This window comes from Sinocyclocheilus grahami, unplaced genomic scaffold (assembly GCF_001515645.1).
Source record: "Sinocyclocheilus grahami isolate Dianchi unplaced genomic scaffold, SAMN03320097.WGS_v1.1 scaffold72.1, whole genome shotgun sequence".
NCBI lineage: Eukaryota > Metazoa > Chordata > Actinopteri > Cypriniformes > Cyprinidae > Sinocyclocheilus > Sinocyclocheilus grahami.
Window position 1 is genome coordinate 253,949 of NW_015505251.1, and position 25,846 is coordinate 279,794.

The following is a 25,846-nucleotide window of genomic DNA, read 5'->3' on the forward strand; positions in this document are numbered from 1 at the left end:
CCCCAAATCATTCAACACTAAAAGGATGGTTTGCACTCAAAAAGTCTGAAGTTCAGCTTCCAGATTTTTATTTCCTGTGCAGATACACAAAATAAAATCACCATTCATTGTTTCCAAACTGAGCTATTCAAGTCACCTGGTGAAAATCTATCTATCTGTCTGTCTGTCTGTCTGTCTGTCTGTCTGTCATATATATATATACATGTATACATACATACATACAGAACCCAAATATCACCGTGTATCATAAAAACATTATTTTTATATATAAACCCTCTTTCTGTATTGACAGGCCTCTCTCAGCAGTCAAATCTCAGACCGGGGAGGACACCTGTGAGAACGATGAGGAATCAGAGTACATGACTCCTTCCTCTCGGCCAGTGCTGCCCTCTGCTGCAGGGGAAGCTGTGCCTAGACCACCTCCTCCACTTTCTCTCAGTCCCAGGTAAACTTGTTTTAGCAGCCATGGAGGTGTAAAACTCCAAGAGACACTCTGAACAGACTAGACATAGATTTCAGATCTCTTTCAGTGTACTGACACTCATGTTTACCTCTATTGGAGTATGCTCAATGAAATGGAGTCAGAAAGCCCACAGATGTACGAAGCTATGTACAACATCCAAGCCCAGGCCCTTACTGCCTCTGCACCACATCAGGCCAGAGACTCAGGTACTGTGATGTTTAAAGCTCTTCATCTTTATACAGGCAGTCTGCTAGTGTATTCGGAAATGTGTAATGTTGTGTTTCTTTGATTGTTTAGATTACTCTGAATTGCCTCCTTTGACCTGCTCTAATGGCCCGAGGGATCCTGTTGGTGCATGTGGTGTGGAGGAAGAGGAGAACAGCTATGACTATCCCAAGCCCCATATACCCACCAACCTCGCCCGACGCACGCTTTCAGATATTAATCCTACATCCTCAGCCTTCAGCCGCCTTTCCATGGACAGCGAGCTTGGAGCGTCAGCAAGTAAGTCATACCAAGTGTTATTTTAATATTTTATTAAATTTGTCTTTTTATTATTATTTTTTTGTTTGTTTTTTATTTATTTTTTTGTAGTATTTCAATTTTTTTTGGACTGAAGCTAATAGTTTGTTATTTAGTACTTCAACTTATTATGTATATAATGTAATTATCTTCTATCTTCTATATATCTATCTTTTATTAGATTTTAATATATCTATTATATTAAAATATAATATTTATATTTTATTTGATCTAACTTATCAACAGCCTCAAGCACTCAAGCATCTTTTAATATCAAAATATTTTTTTTAGATGAGGAAACAAAGTGAGTCCAATCTTTTGATTTCTATTGTAGTCAATATTTGTAAAATGTATTTACAGAGCAAATATAGCACTGCCATTTCCTTTTTCCACCTATATTTATTTTAGATCATATTTCAACCCCATGAGAGTGTGTCATGGCTTCCTTATTTTAGAACAGTGACTGCAGTATGGTCATCATCTCAGACTTCAGTGTCTATATATTGACATTGTTTTTATTCTACTTTGTGTCTTCAGCAGTCATGGACCCCAATGAAGCCCCTGAGCGGCCTCCTAAGCCTCTTCCCCGTCGCATCAACTCAGATCGCAGGCCCAGCCCGGTTCCCCACGGAGCTAGCCCAGGGCCCAGCCAGCAGATCAGCAGTGAGATCGAGCACCTCTTGAGCCAGGGCTACTCCCATCAGGACATCCAAAAAGCCCTTATGATTGCACAGAACAATATCGAGATGGCCAAGAACATCCTGAGGGAGTTTGTGTCCATCCCTTCTACTGCACATATCTTAACATAGCGAAACTTCTCCAAGCATCCAGTCGCGGCCACGCTCGTCACGCATTCGTCTAGACTCCAGAAGAACAGAGCGCAACCTTGCTCTCTAGCTCTAGTGACGCGAGAGACAGTTTCTTCGTAACACTTCTCGGATTCTCTGTCCTCCTTCGTGTGCACGGAAGAGCGAGGGGTTCGTTGCGGCCACTTCTTCAGCCTGAAGGCAACGCATGTCCCCTAAGGACAAAAACAAAAAAGACAAAAACTTGTATGTGTTTGTATATGATTTAATATATAAATCAGAATATTGAGTATAGTTAATATATACACATGTATGTTGGAGAGGTTCAGCTGCAGAGATCAGGGTGTGTGACGTATTAGGCCTCAGAGTTTGGATAGCTAAAGGGAGTTAAACAGCAGACTGCAGCCGAGCAAATTTTTGGCGTGAAAAAATGGCCTTTACATGTGTTGCTTCGGTACGTTTTGTTTTCAAGTGTGTGATTTTCATTTTTCGTCTCTGTCTAGTAGCATGCCGTACATGTCGGTCCCCACAGCGCAGTCGCCTGTTTCAAAAATACCACTCAACCCAAAGCAACCCGTTCTCCGCTTAACCTTGACCTCCAGGATACTGTGTGTGTGTGTGTGTGTGTGTGGGGGGGGGTTGTGTTATTTTTTACACGCATGGTGGCGGCTGGCATCGGAAATGGGCTCTCCGTCAGCCTTGTTACATCTGTTTAGCATTACTGTAACTGTACTGTACCATGAATTCACTTCCCAGATGTTTTTTTTAAGGACAGACAGTCCTTCAGATTCCCAGTAGGAACGTGCTGATGAAGGGTACACGCGTCTGATGTCAGGGGACACCTAATCTGAATGTGTCATTAATGTGGTGGTCTCCGACTTTTGTGAAGTAGTGCGTTTACTAAAGATAGTGTTCTCTAACAGATAAAGGGCGAGAGGTTGGACACAAAGTGAATCTGCTTAGTATAAAAATTTTTTTTTAAAAAGTAGTAGTATTTGCTTAAAAAGGTCCAAGGCCTGGTCAAGTTTCTGTATTCGGTGGGGACTGAAATCACTCTTGGGGAGGTTCAGACTCTTGTATGACGCTGTCCATCTTAGAAACCATTTCATTTGATCACCTTAATATATTGTTATTATTAATGTTATTATTATTTTTTTGATTTATTGTTATTAATACAGAAGTGCTTTCTTTACTGCTGCTATTATTGTTAGTGCTAAACAATTAAGCCTTAAATGTACATTTGTGAATACTGTGTTTAACCCATTTTAAAGTGACAGTATCGGTTGTGTGTAATTTGGTAATGTAGCATACTTGAAATCATAAGCAACTTGCGCAGGTGTGAGCCCAGCTGATTTCTTCAGTCTGTGTGTGTGTGTGTGTGTGTGCATGGGACGTCTTGTTTTCATCCAGGTACGTTGCGTTTTGCTTGAAATACATGTGTTTTCGTTTATTGAAATGGTCAAATGCGTCACGGGGCTCATCGCAGAAGGCCTTATTTCTGTTCTTCCTTGTTCTACGAGGCTTTGGTGTTCAGCTCGTCACTGATTGGATCGATCTTTCAGCGGCAGCCCTGTTCAAGCCATGATCGCAGTGCCCATAGTCCGCCTGCTGTTAGGGAGAAGGTTCTTCCCGATCTCCCCTTTGTACTCAGGAATACCGTACATTTCAACAGAATCTACATTAGTGACTCCGTACTTTAAACCAGTGCAAGACTGTCTCGTTTTCAGGGCGAACACAATACTAGACTACTTTCTCAATGACATCAGCATCAAATTCATTAATTCTGTGGTCCTTAAAGGGATAGTTAACAAAAAAATAGAATTCTGTCATTAATTACTCGCCCTCATGTCGTTCCAAACCTGTTTTGTCCGTACAGTCCAGGTCCAAAACAAAATTGGTCCCCGTTGACTTCTATTGTATGCATAAAAACAAATTTGTGATTCACAAAAGAACGAAGGTCATTTGGAACGACTTGAGTGTTAATAAATGATGTCGTTTTCATTTTTGGGTGAACTGTGCCTTTAATGTGTTCAGTTATTCTTTGTTATTGCACCAGCACATTTGAATGCACTAGTAATACATTAAAGTGAGTTTGAGTCTCTCATGTGGGACTGGAGGACTCGTTATTGATGTCGCCGACATCAAAACTGGCCCAATTTTAGTTTCTACAAGCCCCCAGTGTTCTTGAGAGTGTTGCACTGGGATTGCAGGTACTTCCACGTCTCAATCTTGTAGGTACACATGCAACCTTGAGAGCTTACGACCAGGCGAGCTGGTTAGTTCAAGTTGTAGGCTGTTAACTCTTGGTTTGTAGATTCTGTTGCCTTGAAGCATATGATGGTTTAATAGATTTTTTCTTTTTTAACTGCACCATATGAAGTTTAGAGATGAGAAGGTGATACTTTTTTTTTAATCATTTAATTTTACTGTACTACTATTTCTTGATAATGATGTGTGATGGTTGTGTGTGAGGTCGTGTGTACAATATTTGGCACAGTGTACCAATTTGTGCTATGATACTGTCACTTTAAAATCAAGCGTGTAAAGTTACTTATACATAGAATACGTGGAAATGGCAATGTTTTATTTCATTTTTGCATTCCTGTACATGTCAGAATTTTATTTTTGTTTACTGATGTGAATATTACTGTGAGCAGTGCCATATGTTTAGATATGTCCGTAATTTTTGTTCTGCTACCCGGAAAAAAGGCCTTGTTTAGTGTAAAGAGTGAATGATATCCTTCATGAATTTATAGAAAAAGTTTCCATTGTCGCTCAACGCTTCTTTGGCTCGGCCAGTGACATCGTAGTGAATATCTGTCTGTTTACTGGAATATCTCGAATCAGACCACAAGAGGGAGCTCGCTCCTCATTTTGCCATAACTTGCCTGAGTATTTCAGGGTTTCTTTTCTTTTGTGCTAATTCTCATATCACGTTGGAAGTATGCACAGCGCTATACTGTTAATTAAAACAATAGAACAAACTTTATGGCCACAGTGTCTGTCTTAAAGCTGTGTGTGTGTGTGTGTGTGTGTGTGTGTGTGTGTGTATACAAACTGATATGCTAGTTAACGTTTTTTTTCTTCTTATTAAAATGTTTTAATCCAAACGTTTTCTTGGGTAAATAGTTTTAATCGAAAGTCGACTTATAGTTTTCCTTGTGCTCAATTCACTTTGTACCACTTGGCTTTTTTCATTATTGACATCATCCTTCAGGATGGTAATTTTTGGTGGGAAAACAACTGAAAACATGTAACGTTATTAGTAGCTAATGGATGGAATGGAAAGGTCATTTCTGGAAGTCTGGTATAGCCTGTCCTTTTATAGAAATACTTCGACATGACAGAACTAGGCCTGGCTGTGTAAGGGACGTCGCTGCTTTTCTATGGTTTTTCAATGTTAAACGTCGTTAGACAGACGTTTGACCGTTTCTCTGCTTTTACAGTTTGATCTCACGTCTAAAATGCGACACTCACGTTATAAGTAGTAGGCTACAACTTAAAATAAATTATTAAATAAAACGCGGCTAACAATTGTTTTTTTTTGTATTCCACTCACGTTTTTCAATGCAAAGCCGCGTTCTGTGTGAATGCTGTCATTTTCTATTTATTAGTACCTAAACATTCTAAAATAGTAAGTCATAGCCATATCTGTTTTTGATCTTATCCTCTTTTAAACCTTAAAAAATGTCGAACTATTGTATAGAACAGTTGTTTCTGATGAACATAAATAAATAGGCCAAACGATGACAAAATTAAGGCTTGAGTAAGCCAGCCCTTTTTAATAGAAATACCAGGACAATTCAAAAGCACGCATTAACAAAAATACCACTGACACAAAACAAATACGGTGTGACAAACCAGAGGAAATGAAACCGGTGAACTTCGGTGTAATAAGGACTTTTGTATCCATCTGTGGGTCTGCTTTGCACACAGTACAGGGTACATACTGCATAGATTAAGATACAACTTATAAACCTTCAAAATATGGATTGATAATCAAATAAAATATATACTGTTTAAAAAAGAAGTATTAAGTATAAAAATAACGCCTGCATTTTTTCCCTGTTCTACTCTTCCCTCCAATATGATAAATCAATTCAGTCTTCCACATGCATTTTAATATTTCCTCTAAAATTTCAAAATGGGAGGGTTGGTCATGTATTTCTTTATTATTTACATTCAGTGCAAGACGAGGACAGCAGGTAATGGCATTAAAAAAAAGAATTCAACTGAGCTCAACAGGACACATCCATTTTTTTCAGGCCAGAGGGACATTTTTAGCTCAAACTGACATTAACGTAATTCACTCGCTCGGCCCTCGCAGTGAACATGAACTTAATTTGATCTAGTTAATAAAATTATAACAAATAAAACCAGAGGCATGACATGAACCCAACATTTTGCTTGCATATTTGGAAAAAAGGTCAACCATGTCAGAGACTTTCCCTGACAATTTATTTGAAGAGAAATTGCCCTCAAGCTTTATCATTGGGCAGTTTCAGTGCTGATGCAGAGGACAGATGAATGTTTACAGTGGTAAAGACGGTTCAGTGCAAGGACTATGGTGCGGCAGAGGTGAGAGCGGGTTCAGATCAGACACATCGACAGCACAGCAAATAATGACTCTTCGGCACTCTTCAAATGCCCCTCAACAAAGAGACTTGCATTATCAAAAAGATACTCAAGCGCAACCTTTCAAATGTCTCAGGCATTTTAAATAGCTAAATATATACAGTATTTCATATTTATATACAATTTGTAAATACTGGAGTGGAGTCATCCATAATGAACTTGGTGCTTTTTGGATCATCTTGCTGTATATTGAATCCGATTATAGCATTTCAAATATAAAACATGGGCAGAAAAAAGCAGAATCGAGTGGGAATTCAAGTAGAGGGGAAGGTGTGGATGTGTTGTGAGATTGGGATTCACCCTGAGAAGGAGCTCTGTAGGACAGTGGCCGCTAGCATCTCTCCCCATATGCATGTCGTTTTCAGTCTTTGACTCTAATTGAAAGAAAATATCATCAGGTTTCCGTGACACGGCCTTACAAATCTTGGGTCTTGTGTAATATAATGGGAATCATTGTTCTGAAGTAATGACCTATTCGGTGGGGGACTTTTTGTCTCCATTGACTCCTTGTAGAAGCACTGCCTCTTCAGATTTACCGCTTTTCATCTCCATCACAATATCATCCTTACTGGCCTTTTCCTTCGTGCTGGAGAATGAAAACAACAAATGATATTAATGCTTTGTATCATGATGGTGTCTTGAAAAATACTTATGTACAGCTATCCAGACATTTTGTGTGGATACTATGGTATTAAGTTGATAACTTTAGACTATTTTGCTCTAATTTTAGGGTACAGTGTTATTTTAGTATTATTCATATACTATTTTAGTATTTCTTAATATTTAAAACTGTACTTTTATTTATAAACTTTTAGGTTTTTATTTTAGTTTAAAAAACGAATCAAATTTACATTTCTATTTGGCTTTAATGGATTTCATTTTTAGTCATTTTATTTTTTTTTTAAAGCTAATAAAACTGACAAAAACATGTCTTTGTAGTTATGTAGATTTCATGTATTTTAATTTTAGTAAATAATAATAAAAATGACCAAAACGCATTTTTGTTTTAGTAGTTTTAGAACAAATGAAAAATGTGAAAACGAGTTTGCTTTTTTTAGGTTTTTCATCATCTATTTTATTTTAGCTTAACAAAAAATAATTTTTAACAGTTTTACTAACAAAAACAACACTGATTTAAAGGTGCAGTGTGACATCTTTACAGCACCAAATAATCAAATAAACCTACAAATTGCATATTTCTTATAAACTGCCTTTGCAAATATTCTTTCTATATATTAATATGGGACAGAAGTAACTTACTATTGAAAAATACAGCAGCTTAAAGCTAATTAAGTCTGTTAATTATACGCATTTTATTCAATTCAAATAACGTATTTTTTCACAAAGAAAAACGCATACAAATCCTGCTTTCCCGACCGTCCACAGGGCAGCTTTCCTTTCTTGTAGAGGAAGTAGAGCACACTGCCCAGTATGGCTATGAGGAGGAGGCAGATGATGATGACGGCTATGACGACTCCACTTCCACCTCCTGCGGTAAGAGAAGAAATGCAGGCTGAAGTGAGTACACTGACAGAGGAAAAGCTCAAATACTTAGGGTGAATGTTTCCTGTATGTCTGACTGAAATATACAAAGCCTTTGCCATAACAGTTCATTTCCAAAAGGGCTGTGAGTAAAGTGCATTGAGTGCTGAGCGAAGAAAAGCAGTGATGGTGCGTGACTCGTTGTAGGGGCGATTCTACAGAAAGCCAAGTATTCTGGAATCATTCACAGTTCGGTTGTCAGTGCAGATTAGCATGAGAAATGATGCCTGAGTAAGAGTGCTCATGTGATCGAGGCTGGGGGTGATGGTGATGGTGGAAGATGAGTGGTCAGGCTGCTGTACAAACCTGTACGTGATTGTTTTGGTGGAACGGTTAATCCTGTTCCTGTCACAACAACGGTTTGAGTTACCAAACAGCAGTTATATTCATGCATCACTTTATCTCGCACGGTGCTTTTCTTTAATTAGATCATGGGGACTGCTGTCCCAGACCCTGTGAGGAAGTTATGGCTACGACTTGGATATTTTAGCTAATTGTCTACACTTCTTGTAAGAGCAGGGCTGTAGGGATCCTAATGGAGTGCTAAAGGGTCTATGGAAAAATTGAAAGAAAATAAATTACAAAATGTATTTTTAAAAGCAGTAAATGAAAATCAAATCTGAATATAGTTTTGTGGGGGGAAAAGTATGTTTTCATTGTTAATGTCCTTGTTGACTAATTGTAGGGCACTATTTTTTTATATTATATATATATATATATATATATATATATATATATATATATAATATTTATTATTATTATTTTTTTTTTTTTTTTTTTACAGTTTATATATATATATATATAAAATATTTATTAATAATATTATTTCATTTGTAATATTATAAAAAATTTTATTCATTGTATTTTTACAAAAAAATATATAAAATAATATAAAAATATTTTCAAATTATTTAAAAATCAATATAAATAAAAAATTATAAAATTTTCCAAATAAGTTTTTTTAATTTCTTGAGGCTTTAGTACAATTACAAGTCAATTATTCTATAATTCGGTGTAGAAAAAAATATAATGTTTAATTATTTATTTAAAAATACCACTACTTAAAACAATAATACTACTACTACTACTAATAATAATAATATACATTTTATATAATTATATTAAATAATATATCATTAATTATATTTAACATTTTAAAATAGTTAATGTTTGAAATAAATCAATTATTTAATTAAAATTAAAATATACTGTTGCCATATTTTGACAGACACATTACTTGCTATTATTGCATTGTGTCTGGTTAGAACATCATGCTGCAAGCAACCGCTGACACTGAGACGAGCCAAATCTGCTCTTATAACTGTTTATTTTCCTGACTACAGCCATAAACAGTATCAGAGATAAGGGCTCTGAGGACTGCCATAATAAGAAACGGAAAGGTTAGCTGATATGAAATTGAGAGTGGCTGCTTCGCCTCATTTGCCCTGATGCCAAGCGCTCTGGTCCCATGAGGTCACAGGCAGTCAGCCAGGCTGCCTTTGTCCTAATCAGAGTCCAGAGACCACATGAGAGCACTGTCACCATCTACCGCCTTCTGTTACAGTAAAACTGCTTTGTGTTTAAACGCACGCTGAATAAATATACCATGCCGCGTCAGCCCTCTCAGATGACTGTGTTTCTATGGCACACATACTGCTTTCTGTCATCAAATCTCAAACGTGTGTTCTGTTACAGTCACAATACAGTGATTTGCTGGAAAAACAGTCACTATCTGCACTGATGGAAGTAAAAAAATAAGTATTTTTGAGTGAAAGCTTCAGAAACGTACCTTTTGTGCTGGTGGCTTGGGTTGTAGTTGTTGTCACATGTGCAACTACACAAGAAAATTGGTATAGAATAAGATTGTATCTGTTTGCATAATTTGACTATATTAGTTAACATGAACTGACAATGAACAACACTTGAACAGAATGTATTAGTCATGGTTAATGTTCATTTATATACAATACTAATACATTCTTAACATTACAAGAACTAATAGCATATCTAATAGCATATTAAAATTAAAATGACATTAATTAAAATATTAAATAATATCATGAACCAAGACTTACGCTGTGAAAACTGGCTAGCACCTCATAATTTAGTTTGTATATGTTAACATTAATTAATGCAATAGCTAACATGAACTAACAATAAACAATGATAATTGGTCATGTTAATTTGTACATTACTATTCAAAAGTTTGTGGTCAGATTTTGAAAAGTTTGAGATTTTTTCGTTTCTTTTTGTTGTTGTTGTTGGTTTTTGAAGAATTCAACTCATAATAATGTTTCTTGTGCACCAATTCAGCAATTCCAATGATTTCTGAGGAATCATGTGACACTGAAGACTGGGGTAATGGCTGATGAAAATTCAGTTTCACCATCACAGGAATAAATTACATGTTAAAACAATTATTTTAATATTAATATAATAATATTTTATTTAAATTAATAAAAAATAATGAATATTAATAATCATAATAATTTAGCAGACGCTTTTATCCAAAGCGACTTACAGTGCATTCAGGTTATACATTTTTTACCAGTATGTGTGTTCCCTGGGAATCGAACCCACGACCTTTTGCGCTGCTAATGCAATGCTCTACCACTGAGCCACATTTTACAAAAGATTGTCAAATATTGATCAAATTAATGAACAGTTCATTGTTAGTCCATGATACCAACAGTGCTGGGTAGATTACTTACGAATTATGGTCCGTTATTGATTACAGATTACATGAAAATTGTAGTTAGTAACATAATCTAGGATACTCATTTTAGTAATGTATTCTGACTACATTTTAGATTACTTTTAGATTGCTTTTTACCCAACTTGTTTTAAACTTACCATTAAATGTACCATATTGATATAAAAAATCAAAGAGAAAGAAAATGTATTACATTATTTGTTATCAATATCATGAAGTGCATTAAACATTACATTACGTTGGGGTTTCCCAAACCGGGGTTAATATAAGAACTGCAGTGGGTTGATAAAACGTTGATCAAATTAATTCAGTCATAAAAACGTACATTAAAAAAAAACCTGTGACCATTGAGCAACATCAGAGAATTGTGAGCATGCAGATGTATACGTTTGAGTAGAGGAAATGAAAACTCACATGCTTCAATCTTGCGAGAAACATCCTCTGTCCCCAACTCATTGGCAGCGCTACACTTGGCTGTGAGTTCAGACATGGCTCTCACAGAGATCATGCTGAGAATACCAGTGTCCGTCTTCTGGTTCTCTGCTTCCGGCACAGGGACAGGCAACCCGGTCTATATATTTTGTCATGGTAATTTCAGTTTACCTTACATTAATCTAGAATATTTGCACATCATGATTCACCCAAGAATCACCTCATCTTTGCAACATTCTTATCAAATGATGTGCCTGACCCTCTATACAACCACAAACTACCCAGTTTTTAAATTACTAGCAAAAGATCTTTGTGACTGTGTGATGGTTCCTGAGTGGTCAGAATCGGAGTGCTATAAGGATACCCGTTGGTCAGAGAGGGTCCAGGTGATGGTGGGGAATGGGTAGCCTTCTGCATAGCAGGTCAGGTTAAAGGAGCGGTCAGCCTTATTCACTGGACCCACTGCTATCTCCTCTATGATCTTAGGCTTCCCTGAAGCAGGTTTAGATGTTTAGTCATGAAAGCACACTCTTTTGTTTTTCTAGAATATTGGTGATGTTTTCTATACTCAGAGGCGGACAGTAATGAAGTATTTCTACTCTGCTGTAAAAGTACTTTTCAGGTGTCTGTACTTTATCAGAGTGTTTTTCTTTAGAAAACTTTACTTCACAACATTCCAAAGCATAATATTGTACTTTTTACTGCACTACGTTTCATATTAAATATCATTTAATACTTAATTACATTAGAAATCTATTACTTTCTAAAGTACTTTTACTGTTTAAGTAAAAGTAATTCAAAGATTAACTTGAGTTCAAGAAAGTACTACATTTTTTATGTTTTTAAGTATTAAAGGTAAAACAAACAACAACTTTTATTTATGAAATGAAGTGCAGTAAAAAGTATGACATTACGCTTTGGAATGTAGTGAAGTAAAGTTTTCCAAAGAAAAACACTCCGATAAACTACAGATACGTTTTAAATTTACTTGAGTAAAGTAAAAATACTTCACTACTGTCCGCCTCTGTCTATACTGAGCTAATATTGTTTATTTTATTATTTATAAACCTTTCCCTGTATTGACATTCGGTCCTCACAATGAAGGCACAGACTCACCTTGCACACTGATTTGCACAGACTTTTGTTGTTGTAGCTCAGGCAGGGAAGGGACAGTCACTTCACACTTATACAATCCAGCAGTGGCATAGGAGGCATTGTGTAACTCCAAAACATGCCTCTCCACCAGCCGCGTACCATCCTGCAGTGAAACACACCGTCAAATAGGTCAATTTACATTCTCGAGCATTTCAAGAGCACTGTTTACCAAGCAGATTCATTCTATTCATGCTGGATATTATTTATATGTTGTAGTTTTGATATTGGGCCTTGAGCTCTTTTGAGACCACATAAATGTGGTATTTGCATCTTATTATGGGGAAGTCGTGGCCTAATGGTTAGAGAGTCGGACTCGTAACCCAAAGGTTGCGGGTTCGAGTCTCGTACCGGCAGGGAGTGAATATACAGCGCTCTCTCCCACCTTCAATACCAAGACTGAGGTGCCCTTGAGCAAGGCACTGAACCCACAACTGCTCCCAGGGCGCTGCAGCAAAAAAAATGGCTGCCCACTGCTCCTGTGTTCACACACTGGGTGTGTGTTCACGGTGTGTGTGTGTGTGTTCACTGCTGTGTGTGTGCGCACTTTGGATGGGATAAATGCAGAGCACTAATTCCGAGTATGGGTCACCATACTTGGCCACATGTCACTTCACTTTCACTTTCATTACTTCAAATCTGTTTAAAACTCTTGATCTGGGTCTCGGGTTATTGATTGAAGGGTCAATAGTTTAGGGCCACCACAATTTTTAAGAAAGCAATGCGTTCATTCAGGAAAGACCCATAAATGTATCAAAACTTACAGTAAAGACATTTATAATGTCACAAAAGATTTCCATTTCAAATGCTGTTCTTTTGAACTTCCTAAATATCAAAGAATTCTGAACAAAACTATCAGTTTCCACAAAAATATTTTATTAATATAACTGTTTTCAACATTGATAATAATAATAATGAATGTTCTTTTAGCTGCAAATCGGTGTATTAGAATGATTTCTGAAGGATCATGTGACACTGAAGAGAGAAGAAATTTCTTCTGAAAATGTATGCTTATGAAAATATTTCTGTTTTACTGTATTTTTGATCAAATAAATGCAGTCATGGTGAGCATAAGAGAGCATAATAAAAAAAGTATTTAAAAACTATATTTTAAATATATGCTAAACATGTTGTAAACCGAGAATGAAATATGAAATATAAGTTTGAAATGGAAATATATTTAGTTTCCACATTCATATATAAAAAAGTATATCTCAAAATGTATTTTAGGGGCAAGAAAAGAAAAGAAAATGTAAATGTAGATGGAACAGCCTGCTAGAGATCAAAACTAGATTTATAATGATTTATTAATAATATTGACTATTGATTAGTTATTTATTTATTTATTGAAACATTGTAAAGTTCCTTGCTGAATTTTATTAAAATGTGCTATATGTTCACTTGTGTTATAGATAACAAATAAGGTTTTTCAAAAAATGTGACATATGTGAATGAATTTTATTGAATAGAAATATATGGAGGGAAAATATATTTTTAATGCTTCAATATATATACTGTATGTATATTAGGGTTGTCAAAACAGGGTTTCTGCAGGATTTTTAAGCACAAATTTAAGACTTTTTAAGACCTGCACAAATAAAATGAATACCATATGAGCGGGGTAGGGCAATGTTTATAGTACCATATGAAACTGTAAAATGACTGTAAAAAGCATAATTTACAGTTCATATACAAGTTTTCACCAAAACAAAAAGTTTTAAAAAATTATAAAATTTACATTTTAGCCTTTAAACAATTTTTAAGAAAATGGATGAGTCGAAAGTATTAATCATTATATTAATTTAAACAATTATTATCAATAAATTATTATATAAATTAAATCACAAATTAGGGGTTTGCGATATTGACAAATATATCTCGATATTTTCTGGGATTTTATCGATAACAATAATTAGACAATATTTTGCTGAGTGTGTTACTGTGCTGATATCTTAAGGACTACCGTGGACAGCTGACTCCTGAATTTTTTTATATTTTCATATTCTGTGTAGTTAGTTCACAGCAGTGATAGAAATTAATCTTTTCCCATAAGTTTTATGGGCATTTTTACCTTTAAGCCAAATTCTTGCATTTGGACTGTTACCAAGCAAATTAAATCAGTATCAACAGAATTTTTCTTTGCAATGCAGAGGAAACACAGAAGCTGCATCTGAAGTGGCATTTAGATGTATTTACACACTCTTTAATGCAGCTCAGAGGGAGATGGAATACCTGCAGTTACAAATGCATGAATAATGTTTTGATATTTTAAACATAAAACATCGAAATCTGATGTTTGAAATTATTTTTTTTAAATGAAAAGATACTTTAAATGTGAAATTAAAACCGCCAGTAGGTGGCAGCAAGTCACTGTTAATAAGTGAGTCATTGCGATTGAACTGAATCATTTAAACGCTTGATTCATTCAGGAACGTAATAGTCATGTTGCTCAGAGACGTAAAACAGTGCTGCTTTCTTTTGGCGAAATAGAGCAAAAGTAGGAAATACAGTGTCTACAGCGTATGTCTTAATATTAAGAGACCTTGTAATTCGGGTTTATTGAACTGTTGTATAAAATCAGTATCACATTTGTAATCATGTTGACTTTTGGAGAAAAAAACTGAACTCTTCGTGTGATATTAACTATATGAAATTATATAAATATAAACATTTTCTGCCCCCATATCTTGAATTATGTGATAATTCTAAATGCATTTTAATAGACCGATTCATGCAGTGAAAGAACGCACTCTAAATGCGTGCACTAGTTTAGCCTATATTAACTGACTTCACCTATGTTTGCAGACTGTGCACTCTGTAGGTGTGTTTTGTTTGCTTTTCGCGTTTGGTAGAAATATTCTGCCGGTAACGGCAGAACACAAAGCAGCACAGCACCAGACTTTGAACATGCAGCGCTCATGTTTATTTAATGAAATCGTAGCCTTTTTTTGAAGTTTAATTGTCACATTCAGCCATATCGCAATTCTGGTCTTTCCATACCCAAATTTAAGGCCTCTTGAAATCATAATTAAGACTTTATTGTACAATCTAAGACTTTTTAAGGCCTTAAATTTGATACAACTAAATGTAAGACTTTTTAAGACCCCGCGGAAAGTACTAAGTACCAAAAAGTACCGACTTTGGTACCGAAATTTAAAAAATGAGACGATACCAGCATTTTTGGCCATTTCTTTGTATATTTTGAAATATATATATATATATTTTATTACAGGTCAGCATGGTGTAATCATCAGTTTTGACTGCATCTTATTGTTGTACCTTATACCATGCTGTCAGTGTGGGTAAAGAAGACAAAGCGTTGCAGGTTAAGGCAAGATCTTCTCCCTGGTTCAGAACGGTCTCCTCTGGTGTCACCACAATTTGATCCAGGTCTAAGAAAGAAAAAAAAAGGTGTTAGTCACCATGAAGATAAAAGCTGACATCTCACCAACATCTGCCACGGCACAGGAACTGCAGAGGAACATGCTCTTACAGTGCACCGTGATATTGATGGAGTCCTCAGTGTCAATGCCTGCGTCAAAGTCATATGACTGACACACAAACGTCCCACTGTCTGACCGCTCGACATTTTCCAAAAGCAGCATTTCATTATCTGCGCTCAACTCTTCCTGGAAAGAAAATGAGAATAATTAGAACTGCAGGTGAGCCAATAAATATTTTTCACATGGTTCAGAGATTTCGGAACAGCTGGCATTCAAGTAAATTTGCATAGCACTTTTACAATACATATTATTTCAAAGCAGCTTTACAGAAAATGTTACAATCAGAAAGTATTCTGTTATCAGTCAGAGATAAGTGAGTCAAAGTAATGTTCATATGGCTAATAATATACAGCTATAAGATAATATTAGTTACGTGGTTATTAAACATCATGTATTTAGTTAAGCAGGCATAATAAACACGTTAGGCAGTGATTTCAGCTCATATATTACCCCTTTATGTGTGAAAGTAAAAACAGGCTGAGGGTTTCCATTTCCCTCACATCGGATCTCCACAGTGTCGCCTTCTTTTATATGCCTATCAGGTGGATTTACGTACATTGTTACTTCTGTAGTAGGGTCTGAAAAATGAAATGAAATTGTAAGATACTCTTGCGCTTTGTGTATCCAACAGATGGCAGCACAGAGCACTGTGTGCTCAAAAATCAATCAATCCACAGAAGAAAGTCATAGAAATTTGGACGACACGAGAATGAGCAAATGATGACTATTTTCTTTTTCTTTTTTTTGCCTTAAAAGTAAATGTAGGCTAGAAGGATGTTGACTCACAGTGAACTATGATGTTGATTTCCTTGGACTCTGTCATTCTTACTCCACCGGGGACAAAGTATTTGACCTCACAGTAGAAAAAGGCATCTTTATCTGTCCTCTGAGCCTTAATGTACAGATCACTCTCGACTGTGAACAGGCCGTTTGCTTTGGTTGTCTCTGACTCCGAGATCTTTACCTCTAAAGGGGATTCAGATTTTTTTTTGTTATTATCATTAAATGACATTTTGTTTTGGAGAATGTTCACTTAATGGTCCTGTATTTACCATTATCTGATTGCTGGAGAGGGAATCGGTCCTTGTACCATGTGATGTTGGGTCTGGGATATCCATCGTCCACTTTGCAGTGTGCAACCTGAGTGAAAACACCAATATTATGCAAAGTCCATAAAATGTACATAGTTTTTTTTTTTTTTGGAGCTCTACCTTTGATGGCTCCTCCGCAGTAACAGAAATCCCCATGTGTATACCTTCAATCACAGGTAGAGATGGCGAGTCTAAAGGACAGAGAGATTTGGTGTTAGGATGAAGCTCAGAATAGGTCAAGAGGCATATTATTATGATACTCTAGCCTGGACAGGCTCTTCTAAAACAAGTCTGATTTGTCTTACTGAATATTTGGAGACGAGTGTGTCCTTCACCGCTGTCTGTCGACACATCATGCACGGTACACATGTACTCCTTCTGGTCACTCAGTTGCACATTGTCGATGATCAAAAGGGCACTTCCGCGTGCGTTCTGCGGTTCATGAGAGTGCGTGAAGTTGATCCGCCCAGCGTATTCACTGCCCTCGTCAATGATCTCGCTCTGATTATCATAGTAGTAGATTCTTCTCCTGCTTTGGTCCCTGCCAGGTGATTTCTGTACAAATTCAAAAAAGCTTCAACATTTATTGTAAGACTAGATTTGTACACTAGCCTTCAAAAGTTTAGGGATGTTGAGATACTTTCATTCAGCAAGGTTGCAATGAATTTATCAAAATTACAGTTAAAAATATGTACAGTATATTAGAAAAGGTGTATATTTGAAAAGAAATGCTGTTTTTAAACTTTATATTTGTCAAATAATCCTGAAAAAAAAAAATCTACAAAATCATAGAGCAACACTGACTATAATAAGAAATGTTTCTTGAGCATCAAATCAGTATATTAGAAAGATATCTGAAGGATCATGTGAAACTGAAAACTAGAGTAATGATGATGAAAATTCAGCTTTGATCACAGGAATAACTTACATTTTAAAATATATTAAAATCAGAAAATTAATTTTAAATTGTAATACTATTTTTCTATATTACTGTTTTGCTGTATTTTTTATCAAATACAGTAAATGCAGCCTTTGTGAGCATTAGAGACTTCTTTTTGAAAAAACGACCCAAACCTTTGAACGTTAGTGTACATTCTATTGAAATTCTACTGATAAAATTGCCATAAAATTAAAGAATATTAAATCTATTTAAACACTCCTTTCTCCTACTGTTAAGTACTATAGAAAATAAAAATCTCATTCAGCGAAAAATGAAATCATTGTATTTGTAGTAAATATTCTTAATGTAATTATTTTTGGTAATGCTTTAGTATAGGGACTAATTTTCACTATTAACTAATGGCATGCCTATTATTGTTGTTTATTAGTACTTCTAAAGCACATATTCTGCATGACCATATTCTACATCCCTAATCCTCCATAAACTTAACAACTACCTAACTAACTATTAATAAGCAGCAAATTAGGAGTTTATTGATGTAAGTCATAGTTAATGGTTTGTTAATAGCGAGAATTGGACCTTAATATAAAGTGTGACCAAATTTTCTATTTATTGTAAATACATTGTAATTTTTTTAATTAGTAAACTACAATATACATTGCAGTAGTAATTGTTAAACTGATCTTAAGCTAACTTTAATTAAAAAATGATAAAGACATTTTATTTGTGTATTATAGTTATGATAACTGGAGAAAATGCACTTAATCGTTAGCCTATTCTTAATAGCCTTAAAATCTTGTTTCATTTCTTCATTCATCTTTTGATTTTAGGGTTTTAGGGCATTTTTCATAATAATTACCCATTTAGCTGATATTGGTGAATGAAAATAATGTAACGTGTGAATGGGCCTGTTTCTCACCGTAAACCAGACTATCATCTTGGCTGGTTCCATCAGAGTGTAGATACAGGAGATTTCAGCCTGGCCTTTTAAAGATACATCCACCCGGTCTTCCATGTTCACATCCACCACGGCCCATGCTGAAAACACACAAGGATTTGTCAATAGACCTAAACTTTATACTGCCAAATCTGTTGAGTAAAAGGGTCAACATTTCCTGGATAGATTTTGTGATGCCTAAGCCCCTTCATAATATCCTTTGAATGGAGTGACCACTTAACAGGAAATAAGGCATGGGGAGACCACTTCTGATTGGACCGCACCACCCATGTTCCCATGTCAAATGCCCGATCTAGTGGGAGCAAAGCACTTGTGGGAGAAGATATAATGAGTGGAATTCACTGAGCCCACCCATGTCCAAATTCATGTGTAGCATTCCCTCATGTCACGCCTCAGGAGGAAGAAAGACTCGATTTATCTAGAGAATAAGTGACCAACTGTTTGCCAGAAATGAGCTGTTCTCTCCCTTAAAGCATCTTAAAGCTCTGTGAATCATGAGGAGGCTGAAACTATTCAAAAGTCTGATCACTACAAGACACAACAAAAACATCCATGCTGTTTGTTTGTTCTGTGAGGAGAAGAGATTGCTAACACACTTCACAGAGCGGGTGTATAATCTAGATTCGCATTTCCAATTGATTTTGCACCAGTGCTCCTCAGTAACCTTTCAAATATATTGTAAATGGCCTTTCTGGCCCCTATGTGATCCAGTGGGCACTACAGGGGATAATTGAGTATGACGGATGCTTTCACATTACAGAAATCTGATTAGTTTCTCCCAACAAAGGCATTTCCTGTGCATTAGCGACATTAGCGTAAGGCTGACGCTCTGTTGTTGCCACCAAACATTCACCTTGTAGGACTGAGGTATCTATAATGCCTTGTCTCTGAAGTTTCTGAAGACTTTCTGAAGAATTTTTCGAACAAATTTAAATAAACCTTTGAAATCTTTGATTTTGATATTTTTAGTAGTGGTGGTTTAGTTAGCATGCTAATGCTGTGTCCTCTTTTGAGTGTCTCACACCGACAAAATATTGCCCTTGTTGAACAGGCAATTTGTATATGTTGGTTTTAAGAAATTAATAGCCTGTTCTTATTCGGGATGAAATGAATAATAAGTGACAGTAAAGGCATTTGTAATGTTAGAAAAGATTTTAGTTTTTTATATAAATGCTGTTCTTTTGAACTTCCTATTCATCAGAGAATCCTGAAAAACAATGTATCAGTTGAGTTTCCACAAAAATATGAAACAGCATAACTGTTTTCAACACTGATGATAATAAGAAATCTTTCTTGAGCAGCAAATTAGCATATTAGAATGATCTCTGAAGGATCATGTGACACTGAAGACTGGAGTAATGATCCTGAAATTTTCAGCTTTGCCATCATAGGAAAAAATTACATTTGAAAATACATTCAAATAGAAAACAGTTCTTTTAAATTGTAATAAAAGCTCACAATATTACAATTTTACTGTATTTTTGATCAAATAAATGTCGCCTTGGTGAGTATAAGATATTTAAAAAACGTTTGCATGGTATTGTATATAAAATATTTCAAAATCCGCCTTTCAGCTAAGAATCATTTATGTCATGCAAATCTGCAATCATCTTTAAACATAAATATACAGAACTGGGCGTCATAATGACCAGCATTTCCTTTGATTGAATTTCACAGATTACAGAGATGAAATGAAACCGATAAGAAAAAGTAACAGTGAACTGAAGAAAGACCTGCAGACAAATGAAAGTCTGCCAAGATGCTATAGCTGTAACCATGCAGAACATCATAACTAGCTTCAATTATAGTTAAGAGTTTCAGACAGACTCAGTATGTCACTCTTTTTAAGCATGGACAAGCTCTCAGACAAAAAAGAATGGCCAAAAAAGGAGAGCTAATAATGTGCCCACAAGCCACTGTTGACAGTTTGGTGTCTCCACAGTCTGGAGTGCAGATAACCATTACACATAGGTTGCTCTGTCATCAGTCTATTGAGTAAGCTACTAAAATAAGCTCTCCTTTCAGAGCACCAGTACTGGACAAAACCTGGACGTCTGAACAATGAAGCCAAAGTTTTTGCCAGGGTTTCAAACAGAAGACTTTGAGCAGGAAGACACAACTCAAGGTTTACACATTTCCCAGTAAAGCTGTGAGACATGTCTATGAGTCCCAGATGAACCCAATACTAAGCAGCTGTTCCAGCTTTTTAACCTCACACAAAGTCGACAATAAAAATAGCACATCCTGTGACTGCTGGAGAAGAAAAAGAGACCGAGTCTTAAATTAAAGAATGAATTTTTCCTCAGACAATAGAAATCACCCCATGAAATCCTGACTTCACACTAAGCGAACAGCTGTCGCCAGGAAGTTACAGATGCAGGAACGCCTTAACACAATTACGCACGTGTGCGTTAGCATGCATGCAGATACACTAATACATGGAAGATGCACAATATTTTGGTACTTTATGAGTTATATATAATTGTTCAGACTCTATTCCTCTATTTTTCCATTCAGATTAAACACCTATTAAATGCAGACACTAGTACAAAATGCAAAATATAAACATTTTCTAAAAGTCCTTTCCAATATTATTCCCATATCCGTTTTAGAGAGGACAAGTTATAATAGAGTACTTAAAGGGATAGTATATATACGTATGTCCTATCTATATTTATGTTGTAAAAAACAAAAACAAAAAACAGAAATTCCCAAAACAAAAGTTCTCGGTAGGATAATTAGCCAAATTAACACTGTTAAACATAATCTTTACTAAATCTTATAAATGAATAGACATTTTCCTAATAGCATTTAAAACTGATTTTAGTTTTCAGTAATATTTTTCTATTTTGACAAGATAATATTACATATTAATATTGTTCATTTATCGGTTATTGGCCATGACATAAACATTTTTGGCTTATCAGTTTTCTTGATATACGAATGTGACTTATTTTTGTTCAACATATTTCAGTGCTATATGGGATATTTGAACTTGTTTGACCTTTGTGACAATTCAACAGTCCAGCATGTATGAGAAGCACACTTACACACTCAAACATGACATATTCTAGTCTGAGCCGCTCATAATGAGCTCAAGTCTGCAATCTTATAGAAATCTCTATTATAATAGCCTTTGAGGCCAGCCAAGCACAACAGGGCCTAGAAACAGGAAATAAATGGATGCTTTCTTCCCAAACATTAAATTTTTAACACAGAAAATCCCCCCAGGCTGAGGGTCTGACTCCATTCTCCAGATTCCATGATCCCTATGATCCTCACAACCCTCAGCTCCAGTACAATCATATAGGGGCCTATAAATGGTCATTGTCAATACTGTTAATGGATAATGCACCTGTTTTTCAATTGTCTCCTGTGGATTCCAGATGTATGTCATGCTCCCATTGTTCCAAGTTAAGTTGACTTTATTCATAAGCACACAAAATCTACCACCACTGCATAGTGAAATTGAAGTGCTGGAGCCACTCTATCAATCATCACATGCTTTATTTATAGAACGTTCCACAGAGTTACAGCATAAACAAATGCTGGCGGCCTACAGCAGCTCTGCAGTATAAGCTACCACATCCTCTGATTAATTTTGTTTTCTTCACAAATCTCACAGATGTTTGTTTAATACCTAATGCTGCACAAGTTGTTTTATTAGGGTTGTTTATTTGGCTCTGCAGATTATCTAGTGCTAGTTGAGATTCTGCTGCCAAGGGCGATGACTTCTGTTATGGGACAACAGACAGGAGAATGACTGTGCTAATAGAGAATATTTCCTTGTACATTACTTCATGGAGCAAATACAAGTGTTAGCTGACACGTCCTGCTTTATCACATCTAAGAATAGGTAAAACAGCAGTGTATCAGGTGTGATTGACACTATGAAAAGGTTCCATATCATGCCAGTGTGCTTACATGCAATGGCCCAAAGACACAGGCATTCATAACTAAAAAATACAGCACTTCAAAGTAGGCCGATGCAATTATAGCAACATATTATACTGATAAAATTATTACAATTTTAACAAAAATAGACACATGAAACAAAATATCAAAAATTAAGTACTGCACAGCTGAGGTTTTTATATATTTTTATAAATTAAAGGTGCAGTAGGAGATCTTGGAAAATGCTAACTTTAGCCTGATAGCACTGAAAGCCAACGTCCCACCCTCCCTGCAATCGCCGTCCAAAGCCACGCCCCCTGAACGCATACACACTCACAGATCAGTATACCAGAGACAACATTACTACAATAGGCTACATCAGCGGTTCCCAATTCCAGCCCATGTTCCGAAGTGAAGTAAACGTCAACGGATTTCCCCCACTCAGGGAGTAGGGAGCAATGAACACTGTGTAGGGATCATATCGATCGGAACACAGTTCATGCACGTAGCTCAATTCTAACGAGCTGGTTATCTGAATTGGGTGTGTTAACTAAGCAAGACATGCAAATTATGCAGAGCGGGGGGCGCGAGGACTGGAATTGGGAACCGCTGGGCTACATCATGTGTCATTCACAGGTGAGAAAACTTTAAAAGTACTACAATACCATGAAGGAAGATCGGGTTGTTGATGTTTGTCTGCCATTCTCACTCTGTCTGCACAGCGTCCGTGATCGCGCTGATGACGTATCCTGTCTGCGCGAACCGGTGTGCAGAGGTATGCTAATACATACGTTGACAGGCAGGTAGGAAAGCATATTAAAACGCTCGGGCCGAACATTTTGATTGGATGAACATTTCTTGGTCCTACACCTTCCACAGAATATATAAATACAGATAAATACATTTAGACCACTTAACTTAATGATTGCTATAGGGATGTGAAGAGACTTTCAATCAGCATAACGAAAAATGTTTCTGAAGACAATCACCTATTGCACCTTTAAAGGGGTGATTGCGATTTCACTTTTTTAACGTTAGTTAGTGTGTAATGTTGCTGTTGGAGCATAAACAATATATGCAAAGTTGCAGCGCTGAAAGTTCAATGCAAACAGAGATATCATCTTTTAAAATTCTGCCAGTTTAATGCCTACAAAAACGACTGGTAGGGACTACAACGAGCTTCTTCCCAGGTCCGTTAGGTCACAAACCCAGATAAACCCCGCCCCCTGGAACACGCAGCAAAGGGGGCGAGGCCATGTTGTGCTGCTTTACAGAAGAGGAAGAGAAAACTAGAGGTGCACATAAAAATCTGTTCATATATGAATCGTGATTCTGCCTTCTAACGATTCTAATGGATTCAAAAGTTTCAAAATCAATGTTCAAAAGCAGCAGGTTCTCAATCCTGTTCCTCGCATCGCCCTGCTCTGCATCTCTCTCTCTCTCTCTCTCTCTCTCTCTCATTCAGATCGTCAGATCAGCTCCAACAAACTGTTCCATTTATACACTTATTTTCACATAGCTATGAGAAGCGTTATACATGGACGTGTGTACGGTTGCTGTGCTGTATTAAAGCTTTAATCAGAATAAAACCATATATTAAAAGCTAACAGAAGCAGTAGCATTTACAAACAACAGCGTATCTAAAAGTATGGGACAACAACAAACAAACATACCATTAAGAGCAGTACTTGCACAGGTTCTGCACGATCCTCTTCATTAATATTCTCTGCGTCTCAATCGGGCTCAAATTGATAAGCAATATAGAGGACGTCATTGTTTACAATACAACCGGAGCACATTCTGAGCTTGAGGGGCGGGATGTTCAGACGCGCTCTAGAGCCGGTTTAGCGAATCACAACACACTGAGCCAGCTGACCAATCTCAGCCCATCACGTATTTCTGAGGGAGGGGCTTCATAAAAACAGGAAATAATCGAGGCGTTTGTTAGAGAAGGGACAGATCGGTGTCGGTCTGAATAAAGGTAAATTATGTGAAAAATAATGCGTTTTTTAAAAAACGAAGCAAGAACACATGTTAGACTGCACCCCATAAACACAATCAAGCCTAGAAAAAACCCAGTCAACCACCCCTTTAAGATTTTAATATATATGGAAAATCTCTTAATTGAGTGATGTTCATTAAAACATGTTTTAATCAACTGTATTATTATTATTATTATTACCATCATAACTGAAATTTAATTCATAAAACTTTTAACAAAAACAGACAAAAAAATTGATAAATGTATAAAATAATCTCTTAATTGAGTGATGTTCCTTAAAACAAGTTTTAATGAACCTTTGTTGTTGTTGTTGTTGTTATTATTATTATTTAATTTAATCCATAAAACCTAAACAAATTAAAATTGTATTCAAATGTTATCAAAATAAAATTACAAAAACAAAAGTGCAGAGTTTTTAAAAATAATTTTGTTCTAAATTAAAACATTTCTATGAACGGATATGGATTTAAAAATCTTATAATTGAGTAACGGTCCTTAAAAATATGTTTTAATTAATTGTATTATTATTATTATTATTATTATTAGCTACATTTATGACCCTAAAATGTGTTACTGGTACATTAATAAAAAATAATACAATGGCAACTTTTTGGAAAAGTTTGTTGTGAAAGGATTTTTTTTAACTATAATCCAAAAAAATGTACATTAGAAATAGCAAACCACCTTTCATTGTTCAATAATTTGAGACACACTTCCAGTCTTAGGCACTATTCTGAATGAGACACTGCTAGTTTAAATTCATGGGTCCAGCATTCAGGCTAGCATAGAAAAACTGAGCTTATCTCTTGGACAACACTTAAAAGCAGTCTTTAAGCCTTTTATAATTTTCATGAAAGTCAGGTCTGTCTACGTATATGCATCCTCACCAGTAACAGCAGGTGTGCTATGGAGATAAGTAGGACTCTCTATTAAAGCACAAATGGCAAGCACTTCTTCCTAGCTAATTATTGCCCAGACCTGAGGTTCAGAGTTTCTTTTAAAAGGCTTTAATGGGTTTAGAGCGGAGTTCCTATACTTCAGTCCAGGCTGCTGAATGACATGGACAGACTGTTGGAAGGCCTTCAGAAGAGCAGACTGAGCCAAATGTGATACAAAGCTTTGATGTTATCGCAAGATCTTTACAGCAGTTTTATGGCGGAGTTAAAGTAATGAGAACATAATCACTATTTATAAGCCCAAAATCTTACAGTGACTAAGCTGGAGCTGACATG

At 36.0% G+C, this 25,846-nt stretch overlaps 2 protein-coding genes across 7 annotated transcripts in view; one reads left to right on the top strand and one right to left on the bottom strand.

The window, feature by feature from the left end:
- Positions 1-4,727, top strand: part of LOC107585540 (E3 ubiquitin-protein ligase CBL) — a 45,056-nt gene extending 40,329 nt beyond the window's left edge. The window contains exons 13-16 of one of the 3 annotated variants that reach the window (XM_016272586.1): positions 293-445; positions 560-669; positions 761-967; positions 1,523-4,727. In XM_016272586.1, coding sequence (XP_016128072.1) covers positions 293-445; positions 560-669; positions 761-967; positions 1,523-1,794 — 742 coding nt within the window. In that variant the 3' untranslated portion in view covers positions 1,795-4,727. The remainder of the gene's footprint in view (positions 1-292; positions 446-559; positions 670-760; positions 968-1,522) is intronic. The other 2 variants (XM_016272588.1, XM_016272587.1) reach the window with 2 other exon arrangements.
- Positions 4,728-5,438: 711 nt separating this feature from the next.
- The window catches only part of LOC107585542 (cell surface glycoprotein MUC18), a 34,048-nt gene continuing 13,640 nt past the window's right edge, over positions 5,439-25,846 (bottom strand). The window contains exons 2-17 of one of the 4 annotated variants that reach the window (XM_016272592.1): positions 18,680-18,798; positions 17,165-17,414; positions 16,980-17,050; positions 16,821-16,908; positions 16,555-16,734; positions 16,219-16,346; positions 15,759-15,894; positions 15,545-15,657; positions 12,230-12,371; positions 11,478-11,605; positions 11,096-11,252; positions 9,758-9,802; positions 8,275-8,313; positions 7,786-7,915; positions 6,898-7,012; positions 5,439-6,800 (exon numbers count right to left, since the gene is read on the bottom strand). In XM_016272592.1, the coding sequence (XP_016128078.1) occupies positions 6,898-7,012; positions 7,786-7,915; positions 8,275-8,313; positions 9,758-9,802; positions 11,096-11,252; positions 11,478-11,605; positions 12,230-12,371; positions 15,545-15,657; positions 15,759-15,894; positions 16,219-16,346; positions 16,555-16,734; positions 16,821-16,908; positions 16,980-17,050; positions 17,165-17,414; positions 18,680-18,798 (1,841 nt within the window). In that variant the 3' untranslated portion in view covers positions 5,439-6,800. Of the gene's footprint in view, positions 7,013-7,785; positions 7,916-8,274; positions 8,314-9,757; positions 9,803-11,095; positions 11,253-11,477; positions 11,606-12,229; positions 12,372-15,544; positions 15,658-15,758; positions 15,895-16,218; positions 16,347-16,554; positions 16,735-16,820; positions 16,909-16,979; positions 17,051-17,164; positions 17,415-18,679; positions 18,799-25,846 lie in introns of all 4 variants that reach the window. The other 3 variants (XM_016272593.1, XM_016272591.1, XM_016272594.1) reach the window with 3 other exon arrangements.